The sequence below is a fragment of the Sturnus vulgaris genome, chromosome 3 (assembly GCF_052056855.1).
Source record: "Sturnus vulgaris isolate bStuVul1 chromosome 3, bStuVul1.hap1, whole genome shotgun sequence".
Taxonomy (NCBI): Eukaryota; Metazoa; Chordata; class Aves; order Passeriformes; family Sturnidae; genus Sturnus; species Sturnus vulgaris.
In genome coordinates, this window is record NC_142245.1 from 82,668,931 (window position 1) to 82,681,456 (window position 12,526).

General features: G+C 35.3%; 1 protein-coding gene across 1 annotated transcript in view; it reads right to left on the minus strand.

Annotated features, from left to right (window-relative positions):
* BCKDHB (branched chain keto acid dehydrogenase E1 subunit beta) overlaps nucleotides 1-12,526 on the minus strand; it is a 110,137-nt gene that overhangs the window by 37,190 nt on the left and 60,421 nt on the right. The window contains exon 9 of the mRNA XM_014870178.2: nucleotides 7,016-7,102. Coding sequence (XP_014725664.1) covers nucleotides 7,016-7,102 — 87 coding nt within the window. The remainder of the gene's footprint in view (nucleotides 1-7,015; nucleotides 7,103-12,526) is intronic.

The window sequence follows — 12,526 nt, forward strand, 5'->3', positions numbered from 1 at the left end:
TGAATTCATTAAATCACTTTTCTCTGCTCAGTATTGAATTTATTCCAGCCTAGAGAGAACACAACACTCCCTTGTAGCTGAACTGATAACATACGCCACTATTTCAATCATTTTCTGTTTTCATCGTAGAAGAATTTGTTCTTCCTTATGTTCACTAAAATTAAATAAGTATGCATAAAGTCTCATGGGTAAATTGGACTTTATGACATGATAACATCAAACAAAACATCTTAGAAGTCAATTTCATCCTGTGCTGCATTTCTCACATCCTGTACTACATTTCTTAGCTATTAACCAAGACATCTGTATGGGTATAGGTAGCAGAACATGAGACAAATGAAAATTAAGATACTTCCATGCAGTGAGCCAAGCTATAATAAGAAGACTTTTGTGTAACATCCAAAACAATTTTGGCCTCAAAGATTTAGTGTGAAGAAAGTCCCAGGCACCACCCTGTGAACAGGCATTGCTTGTTAGATTTTGGTTCTCTTTTAAACGTGATACAGGTTCAGAAAAATGCCATCTCTGCCAGACAAACACAACCACCAAATCCCAACAGTTGGGCTCACAAGCCCAGGACTGTACAGGCACTACAGCAGAGAGGGGCAATGCTCTAGGACAGGGCACACAGTGGAGTACAAGGCACAGAATTTGTTCTTTCATATTTACAAAAGAATACAAAAAAAAAATCCTGAACGTTTACTGCTATATTCAAGGTCTTTTAAGATAATGAATAACTCTTAGCTTGTTAATTAATAGAAATTATTCACATTAAATTCATACATCAAATTCCTAATCAGAAAGAGGGTTTTTTTTAATATCAATTTTACTAAACTTTTCAGAATCACTGTTGAATCTTACTTTTTAAATGTTTTTTGCAGTGTATAAAACTTATTTATTTATAGGTGAATAACAAAGTTTCACTTCCTTTGAGAAACCCTGGTTTGTAACATTTTGTCTATTCACCTTTATTTTCTACACTGTGTAACAAATCATGCTGACATTCAATGCTATGCAAGACTTCCGATTTGCAGAGTAAAAATTGCTTCTAGTTCATTCTGCATCATAAATTGGGAGTTTGCTGAACTATTTAGTCACATTTAATAAACACAGGCAATGTTTTCATGTACCTTTGTCCCCAGTCAAATGAATGGCAACTTTATGCTGACATTTCCCTTATTGGTCCCAATCCCTCATTTAAGAAATAATCTTATTGATTCTCACCATTATGGTTTATTTCTGTATACTTCGATTTTCTTTTCCTTAAATTTATGTTCTTTTTTGTACTGCTAAACAATTTATGACCACCTTGAATTTACTTTCCAGTATTTATTCTGGCTTTTCTTTATATTCTATACCAGTATTTTCTAGATCACATTCCTACTGACAGAAACTGATGGTGTGATCTATAAACCCAGACTTTTATATTGTAGTTTGTGATTGCTGCTAGATGTGCCAAAAGAGCGATAGTGAAAGTCAAACAGGATAACAAATGAAGGACCACATTAAGTCAATATTTCATCTCTTCCAATTTTACTGCCTACTGTAATTGTATCAAAGAAAGTTAAAAAACATCAATTCAGATGTAATAATGTTCTTACATCTGCTGAACAACCATACTACTGTAACTACGTGTTTTAGTGAGCCTTTTCCTTGGATATCTATGTTACATTTAGTCCAGAGCCTCTTTCTTTAGGCATTCCATGAAATGGTACTCAGTGAAAAAAGTCTAGGTCCTACAAAAAGCTGTCCAGGCTGGCCTCAATTATTTTTCTAATCAACCGGGGGAAAGATATTTGAGTATTTTTATTATTTCTCCTGTTGAATAGAGGACAACTAAAATTTCCTTCATTTCCATGATTATCTAGTTCTAACAATTTGTATCTCAAGTTTCTCTTAATACATACACATTCCATTATGTCTCAAAGGTCAGTTCAAAAGGCAATTTGCTTCAACACACCTTGTGAGAAGGAAAATATTTACCTATAAATGAGTAACAATTACACCAGTATCATTGCTTTCAATAAAATCAGAATTTAATACCAGTTTACAGTCTGTTCATTAAAATAAGATTTTAAGTGACACCAGCACAAAATCTGATGCTATTCACCATAACTTCAAAATCAATCCCACAGACAAAGTTATTCATTAGTTCCTTCTGCACTAATACAAACACAGGTGCATAATTTGAAACTCAAACCTGGTCCCATGGATACTTTTAAGTACTGCACTGCATTCACTTCCTCAAAGCACCACAGAGAGCCACAGAGGACTGCTACAGCTTCCTTGGGAATTCCTGCCTTAACTTCTACTCATGGGAAAACTGAAATAATGGAACTGTTTGGAATATCTCAACATCCCAAATTCCAAAGACAGATAATGCAACGGTATGAAGAAGTATTTGGGACAAACATTCTGAAAGCATTTTCTTGGAAAGGTGAGATTTTTTCATTAGGACTCTGTAAAATAATAGTTACTCAACACAGTTCCTGTTCAATACCAGGTCATTTTATTTAAAATGTTAATATTGCTGAAATAATTACATTTCTTTTTCTTGTTGTTTAACTTTTTTGGGCACATTTTTTCCCATGGTAACCTGCTTTAGGATAAAACTGCTCTGGAATTCCTATGTCTTTGAAAGGTATTTCACTATATACCCACTTTTCCTTTTCCTGAAATACTTCTCACAAAACCAGCTCATCTAATAGTTTCCCCTAATGCCACACTCTAGCAGGAAATTACAGGCACTTACTGAAGATTAGGCCTTATTTTGCTGCAGGAGGAAGAAATCAAAAGCACCACTGATCAAACAGTCAAATACTGTTATATCCGATTTGTAGATACAGAATGCAAGATTCGAAAAAATAAGATCATGTAACTCAACTCTCAGAAACAGGCTATTTCACTGAGTTTTCTGAGTCCTATCCTCTGATTGATATCAGTCTTCTGGAAGACTGATACTTCTGTGTAATTCTGAGAAACATGCTGAGTCCTCTGGAAGGGATCTTGAGGACTGAGCTGTGTTCACCTGTACATTTCTTTGGTACTGACCCAACATCCCCTGTGCAGACAGATGCCCAAGGACAATGTACTTACCACACAGTAAGAAAAGAAACTGTGTTACAAAGACAGGAACCATAATTAAATCAGAATTGCTCTGTTCCTGCAAGAATGATGCATCCGTGCAACTGTCTACAAAAAACAATGTGCTGACTTATTATTTTATAGACAACAATGACTTTTACCAGGTCAGCTAACAAATTTCTTTACTCATACACATTTCTTTTATTTTAATAACAGCATATATTTTCATGGTGTATCCTGCTATAATAGCATCAATGTACACAAAAATCAAAATTCTTAAATGAAAATTTAAATTCCTTAAATGAAAATATTAAAAATCATTAGAGTAATTTTCTATTTTTAAAAGTTTTAGACATTACTTGTAGAGAATGGGTAGAAAACCACCAAGATCTTCCTGAGATGTACATTTCCTGTATTTGCAGGATCAATGCCAGAGGGTATATGCTACTTCCCTACATTTATTTCAGCTCAACCAGAAAATAGCAACCACTGTATTACTGAAGCCATAATACAAGCTTCCTTTTTATACCTTTCTCTCTCTGTTTTCCCGTATCTGCATCTCTCCAAACCACCTTGGCCCCTCATCTCTCCAGTTTCGGTTCCTCCTCTAAACATCTCACAAGACTTGTATGATTCTGAAATGCTTCCTCCTGCATCCCATAACAAGTCCCCAGTGCTGGCAGGCAGCAACTTTGAAGTAATCCAAAGAATTCCTTACTCTTTGTGCTAGCCCTCTCCATCCTGCCTGGTTCTCTGTTTTACTTTTTTTTCTTTTTTTTTTTTTTAACTTTTGTTTTTAAACAGGATACAGTTGGATTTGTTTCTGTGTATTACAAATGATTAATGTACTGATGATTTCCACACACAATTCTTCATTAGTTTGGAAGCAACATCTCAGTGGGCTTCCCTCCCAAGGCTTCTCAAACTGTGCTTTATGCAAGTTTAACGCTTTCTCTGCTGAACATTACCGTTTCGCAAGCTTTTATATAGAATGTAAACTATTTGGACTTTTAACTGTATCTGAATTGAATTTGCCCTGGTATCTGTTGCTCACTTCATAATACCCATTGAGAGCACATATGAAACATTGGAGCAAAGGGCAAAGTCATATTATGTAGAGTTTTAAGTACAGCAGCTTTTCTTGTTTTTAGTTTTATGTCTGAGCAGAGTAAATGACCACGTAGTTCAATAATGCGTCCCTTTAAAATATTCTGCACTCAACACACAACAGATCTGATTTAACATGCTCTCCAAATGCTGCTTTTAATCTCTCATATGCAAAAAGGAAAGTATTCAATGCATTTTTTCCTAGAGTTCGTGAGTGAAAGCCATCATTTCTATATGTACTCTTTCCCTTTAATTGTATATCACATGAAGTGTATGTGACCACTAACTTCTAAAATAGCCTATATACTTCTATTCACCTTATTTCTATGATGAGACCTCACAGCAAGGATGGAATAACAGTATGGAAACTAAGCATCTAATCCAACTGGACATATTTTATTGAAATCTTATTACTTCCATGTGTAAGAAGAAACTAAAGCCAACTGCAATCCCCAATTTTTGGCATTCTCAGTATACACTGTATCCAGCAAAAGAGAATTTCACTTTTTGTTCTCATTTTTACAGCACAGTGATATTAGACATACAGACTTGATCTTTAAGAGATCAAGATTTTTAACTGAATAAGAACAGCAAGGTCTTTATTATGCCTAAAGCAATAGTGATCTTTAAAAAGTTTTAACTTTTTATTTTAATCTTTTTTGCTATATAATCTTTCAAGTACTCATATTCAAATTTTAGTATGGATAATATAATCTTCAAGAATGGATATACAGAATAATGACAATATAGTTGTGACACAGAGTCAAGTCAGGCAATATATATGAATGAAACTTGTCATGGATACATGCAATGCTGAAGAGTTATATTTGAATTTATTCTGAGTGAGCATATGTAATAGACCAATATTTCTTAAGATACAAAGCCTAGTTTCCTAAGAAAGATGAATATAAAATTATGAGCAACTGTAATAAAACAAGTATTTTCTTCCAATGTTGAGAGAGATAAATAGCCCTTTACTAAAGCATTTTCAACTTTGTTTTTTAAACAAGTGATATTTGTCACATATATCTCTGATATGAAAAACAACATCTCAAGAAGGCTCAATCAGGTAAGTAGCTTTTTCTCAGTGGAGATCTGAGGACAAAAAACTCATGCTGTAATTTTAGCAATATACTGAGCATTCCATGTATTTCCAATGATATTTACTGGTAAGATTCTTTTTCCAGCTCATTTTTTTATCCAACACATATGCTTTCCTTTGTTATACGGTAGATTTTGATTTTGCTGCTCATCTTAGAATAGTTTTCTCCTCAAGTGTTGATAATAATACAAGCTACCAGAAGACAGGCTCTTTTGGTTGAGCCCATTTCATATTTATAAGAATTTATAAAAAAAATTAATTTCCTACACTCACAGCTGGCAGTACCTTATGACTTTATTAGTCCTAGTTTAAATCAGAGACTATCTACTAAAGAAAGGAGGTCAAATGCTGATTATTTAGAAGGATGAAAAATCATGGAATCGTAGAATGGTCTGGGTTGGAAGGGACCTTTATCTAGTTCCAACTCTCTGCCATGGGCAGGGACATCTTCAACTACATCAGGTTGCTCAGAGCTCCTCCATTCCACCTGGCCTTGAACACCTCCAGGGATGGGGCATCCACAGCTTCTCTGGGAAACCTGTTCCAGTGCCTCACCACCTTCACAGAAAGAATTTCTTCCATATATTTAACATTAATTTCCCTTCGTTCAGTTCGAATCCATGACTGTTTCTTATGACTACAGTTCCTGATAAAAAGCCCTTCTTCTGCTTCCTTGTAAGCTCCCTTCAACTACTGGAAGGCTGCTATGAGGTCTCCATGAAGCCAAATATTTGGTCAATGGAGAAAACATTTTGTTAGAAAAAATGAATTTACTTTAATATAATTATTACATTAAAATTAGTACAACTACTCTTTAAAAAAAACTGTATCACAAAGATAAAGAAACATTGTATTCTGATTCCTTCTGCATATTTAATTAGAATTACACTCCTAGAACTAGTAATTCTATTCCTTCCCATAAAAAGGCTAATTAAAAAGTTTAAATTACTGCCTATGTTGTTTATATTTTGTGAATTTTACAATCCCATTTCACTCCTATAATTTTAACTATCCTAGAATAATCAAAAGAGTCATCAGATAGTGATGCACACACTTAATTTCGATGTTTCTACAAACAAGTACCACTGATGTGCACAGAAAAGAAATCAAGGGGAAAATTTTCAAGGAGGTACAGGTATAAAACACATCAGAAAGCTCAAAAGGACTTCCAAAACCTAATGCTCCAGAGGTAACTGATACTGATGCACATCTCAGCCTTTCCAAGCTGTTCTGTGCCTACGAGCTCAACACGTGCATGAGCATCACCACAAGCACACATGAACAACTTGTGCAGACTTTTCTAATGAAGTTTCTGAACACTGTGTGTCACACTATGTTATGTTGTACTGAATGCTTTTTCTGTGTCTGATTTCAACATTTCTAGAATGTATTTTTAAGAAGCTCGAGGGTAAACATATGAGAAAAATAAAAAGGAACATTAAAACCAGACTATACATGAAGATTTTTCCCCTGCATCTCACAGTGGACATTCTCCCTGCTTTGCAGTGGAAGTTAAATTTCCAGTTTAGCAGACACTATGCACAGTGCCTAGTAGATACATTATTTCTCAGCTGTTCAGAAAAAGTATAGCAAGCATTCACAAAATTGCAAAAGAGAGTAACTTAAAATAAAACCTCAACTTTTAATGTAGCATTAAGTATTTCTTATACAGGGAAACATATTCATCCATGCAGAACATTTGAAAACAAATAAACTATGTACCTGAACTGTGGAACTGATTTCAGATGCAAATCCTCCTGTCAAGGGAGCCTCATGGCTAATCAGCAATCGCCCAGTCTTTGCCACTGACTGAAAAGGAAAAACAAACACCCAAAATGTCATCAAATTACAGCATTTGTGATTTCTTACTTGCATTACTTGTGGAACATATGAAATATGTGACCTTGTTAGCAGTTTTAGAACACAGCTACTTTCCCCTCTTGCATTTCCAGTGAAAGATAAATTATCCCAAAATACTAAATCGAGTGATTAATAGGATGGTTTTATACCTACCATAAAAGTATTCACATTTTCCACTCAATTTTAAGCAAGTCTCAAGAATAAATTTGAACTTGTTTCATATGAATTTACCCTATCAATGCGAACGGTAACATTTCTGAAATAGAATGAGTTCAGCAAGTAGCCAGTAAAAATATGAGTCCTTAAAATACTAAAATACACATACACAAAAAAATCCTTCACTGATATCTCTGTACAAACAGATCCTATGTAAAGTCATGAACATTGCTGTTCAGAAAACAAAATTGCTAAATAAAAATTTTAGCAAGAAAACGTGTGGATTAGTGCTATGCATTTTAATTTTACATGGCAATTAGAAGTAGATTTCAATGTTTGTACAGTTTTTATGTAACCTACTTCGTAAGTAAATAAATAGCATAATACATACAGATGACCTCAGCATCTTTGATCAAGAAACCCAACTCTGTTCACTGCGAAACATAACAAGGAAAGCAAAGTATTTTTAATCTGATGGGAAATATAAAGCTTCACCACACACAAATACACTGATGTTTATTGCAACAGTGCTAAATTGCCTGAATCAAATAGTATCAGATACCTTTAGTAAGAAATAAGGCAGCAAAGTTTCTGCTTCCATGATATGCATTTTAAAATTACTATAATAAAAAGCCTCATTAAAATTTTTCATAAACTTCTAGATATGTAGATCAGAAAAATAAAAATCAGATTATTGTGTATGTTAATCTTTTAAGAACAGTTACAGTCTGACACTTAAGATAAGCACATAGTGTACTGCTGGTCTAACATTACTCATCAAGTGGAAGAGCCCAACACAGTGCTTGCTATAAAATCAGACTTTCCGAATACTGTGATCTTCAATTTAACGTCCACTCCAGTCAGAACAGCTCCATGTTATCTACATAATAGGATACACAAAGGCAATGCCTAATTATGCAGCTTTCTCTCTGATTCAAGTATTTTACTAATTCTTTTGCTTTTCTAGCAAGGACTCAATCAGTGGCTCTAAGCAGCTCATGCACAGATGTACTGGCAACTCACATACTACGAACATGTTCCACATACTGTACAATGAAGTGGTTTGAAAACATTCAGAGCTAAACAAGGCAGAAAAAGTAATTTCAAGAGTTGGAAAGTAATCCAGTTACACAGGCTGATTTCCTGGGGTATTCTTCCAGCACTGGAAACTCATATCTAAAGGAACAGAGGTATTAACTGCACTATAAATCTGTCCAGTACATCAGAACAACAGCTCTATGAACAAAATGTACACTTCAGTTTAAAGCTGATATGATTAAAACTGATACAATCAGTTGCCATAGCACAAGTTGCTATAGTAAAACCGATACAACTATACAATGTTAAAGTTCAGTTTGGTTGTTCATGGGTTTTTTTAATCCTCTTTAAAGAAAGATTCTTTTGCATATACTTGTTCTTAGAGGTTCACATTTTGATACATTGCAAGCTATCATTCAAGTTACAGATTTTGTTTCTCAGAAGATAGTAGAGTATAACCAAACAATGTTAGCATATAGGAAAATTCACATAGAGTCAGACCAATAATCCATCAGTCCAGTAAATTATCTCCCCAAAGAGAGAATTTAATGTTTAGGGAAAAATAAGAAAAGGACCTTTAATGCGTTCCTTTATTATGCCTCAGTCTCCAATTATTTTCACATTTCCAGTTTCTTGAATCCAATACGGTGTTTTGTATTAAATAATTAATAACTTTTATTTCATCTGTTCTCAAATTTAGTCCATGTAAATAAAGAAGGGGCGGGGGGGCACGGAAATCCTTGTCTTCAAGGCACACAGGCTTCAAGGAAGTGCGTGTCTGTGGGAGCTTTTTAAGAGTGAACAAGCAGCTGTGATCACCAAGCACGACAGAAATATCTCAGGCCTACTATAACACACTGTATGTATCACTCCTGGTACAAAATTATGCAGAGGATTGGTGCTTTTAGTATCCAACCAAGACTACAATGTGTTTTTCAAGAACACATGCAATCAAGTATTTCAAGTGTTTGCAAATGTGTTATACCTATTGGTAAGTTGCTCTACTTTGTAACGCCCTTCCTGGTAACAATTTTGCACCTTATTTCCAAACTAATTTGGCTGATTTAACTTCAGAGCTGCTGTTTTATTTCTGTTTGCTAGAAGGAGGCACTATCTATTATCACATTTCTGCTCCCAAATGAATATATTAAGACTGTGATCAAAGGGTCTCTTAACCACAATTTTGCTAAATTAAGCAGACTGAGCTCTAAATCTTTCAGCAAACAGTACATTTCCAATTCCTTCATCATTCTTACAACCCTATCCTGAATCATCTCCAGTTTTCTATGTCCTTCTTGAAGCACACCCATCTGCAACCAGCATTCCAGACTTTTTCAGAACACCATCAAATGCAGCTCTAAGGCAGCTGCAGTACTGCAGCTCTTGGATGTATGAGGCCAAAGAATAACAGCATGAGTCCAGCTTTTACTGAAAACGACAACTACCTGCTTGTGGGAAAGGAGGTTAAAGGATAATGGCTTCCTGGAATAAAGATGAAAATACAGTGTGCCTTTATTATTTCAAGACATAAAATTATATTTGCATATGCTGAAAAATACCTTGTGTGTCTGAGTTTAGCTCAGTTAATGAGTTTATCTTCTCTTTATTGGTAACTGTCTATTTTATCTGTTCCTTAGCTGTTTCTTATCTCTAACTTTTTACCAGTAACGGTTATAAGGTTTTCTATATATTTGATAGAAATATTAAAATAATAGGTTCAAAATCCAAGTTTGCAGAACCTTGGGATTACCTTTTCCATTCACTAACACTGCCTTTCTATGCCACAAAGTAACAAGTCTGCTCACTACTGTCTTATTTTTCAAACTATGATAATTTATTTTTTGAGCACCTATTAAATGTTCTCAAACAATGCTGAACTGTTGATCATGTATTTCTAATTATTTTTAATAGCTGCTTCTTTCTTGATAGTGTCTTCTGAGCTTACAGATCATTCTCTCCAATTAATTTAGTACAGGGTTTTTTGTGGAAAAACTGACCCATAAGGTATCAGACTTCTAAATTCCTGGTCAAGAGATACTTCCAGTTAGCAAACGTATTGCAGATATATTGCAGTCTTTGTATGCTCTCTTCATTTCTAGAATATTGTTTTTTCTAGCTTACATAGGACAGCACAATACAGTAATAATAGTAGACAATAACAACAGATGGGCTTCTTCTAGACACAATTTTTAAATATCTATTATCAGGAAAAAATATTTCAGTCCACATAGCTTAGAACAAAGCCTGGCGAATACAGAATAGCCCCAGAATAGCTAATATTTAATTTCTCTATTTTCAAATGAAAATTTAACCTTATTTCCTGGAAGCAAAATAGCTATTCAGTTAAAAGTGCAAATTTCAAAACTAGCTGCTCTACTGTGTACAGGGCATAGCAGTCATGGTTAATGATTATTTGCAGGTATCATTGCTCTTCTATAAGACATTAATTTCACTTTTTAAATCTATGGCAAAATATTAGTCCCTGGTAGTTTAGATGAGGTGATCATTCAACTGCCAGGGTTCAAAGCCCAATATTCAGAAGAGCATTTAGAGTACAGATAAATGCAGCTCAATAACATCAAGTAATGGGGTCCTCAGCCTTCAAACTTCATAGGAAACATCACTGCATAAAACTAAAGAAAACAGTGCCTAAATCTGCACAGTGTAGCAAACTGGCCAGCATAACCATTTTACCACCTTTTCTGAAGGTGGACAGACGGAATGCTTTTATTAGTCTGGATTAGACTGAGAAAAGGATGGCCTTTCAAAGAACACTGTATTTTGTCCCCTCACAACCAAACACTTGCATTCCTGTAAGAGATTGATTCTTCCCCATTGCTTCAACAACCCCAAAACTAGAGTGTTCACACTTTTTCTTGCCCAAGTAAAAAATTAAAATTTTGAAATGCATGCAGCACATTCTGCAGCTCATGAAAAGTACTTTTGAAAATATATCTACAAAAAATGTAGTATGGCTTAAGAAATTAGCACTGATTAAAATGTTCCTTCTTTACAACTGGTTGTTGCTTGCTGATCCTTGAAGTCCACATATACTTCAGAGGGCACCAAGAGATTCTGTATGTATATCACATCTCAAATGAAAATCTAATTTATTTCTTTTTCTTGTCATCTTTAGTTACAGACCATAAAGAGAAGTCAGAGGGAACATCCAGGCACTTAAGGGAGCATGGCTTCTCTGTATCATGGTCACTCTGTGCTGTCACAGCCAAGTTCAGATGATACAACCCTGGGCTTCCACAAGGGAGAGGTCCTACCCTGCCCAGAACCTCTTTTTCCTGGCCCATCTCTGACATCTCAACACCACGGGAGCTGCTGGGAAAGTCAGTTGAAGGGGATAATCTGATTTATCCTGTACAGTTAGTATAGAGCAGCAAACACCACTTCAGAGATTCAGAGATGAAAGGCACATCAAGATTTGCACACAAAAAGTTTCAACAGTGCTCTCGCCTTCTGGAAGGTAGCAGAGACCCAGGTTACAGTACACACACATCACCTCTGCTATATCCAGTCATTAGAGAAGAGATTCTATGGCTTTAAACTATTAAAGTAGCCCCAAAACAAAACCAGAAACCAATATTGACTATACTTTTCCACCTCAATTTCATTGTCATGACTTTACTTTGGTGTCATTCACAAGAATGATGACCGACAGTGCATCAGAACAAAAGGCTAATGGCATGATCACTCTGATAAGGAAATATAAAAAAACCTAATGCCTTTGCAAAATAAATGCTTTCAGGGTGCACTGAAAGTTTTCTGAGATGCAGCCCAATGTTTTTATAGTGAAGCAGTTGAGCAAATTGTTTTCAACCTTCCTGACCACACTCTCTATCCAAGACTTTCTATAAACACGTTTCTGTTCAACTCTCCAATTCATTGTGTTGGATGTTTTCTCCTCTCCTACAGGCACTGATGACAGAAGAAAACAACACAAGCCTGGCACTTCCAAGCACTTTGAAATCCAAGTGCTGACGCTACCAGTAACAGATTCTGCCCTTACTTAGGAGAAAGCAGCCAACCAAAATGAGTTCGATGCTAAACCACATTTAACACTACTGCTCTCCCCATACAGCAACACCACAACTCCCAGTGTAAACAGCTGCTCCACTGACACAGACACTGGCTTAAGTGAAATTATCGAAGTCAAACTTTTCTTAT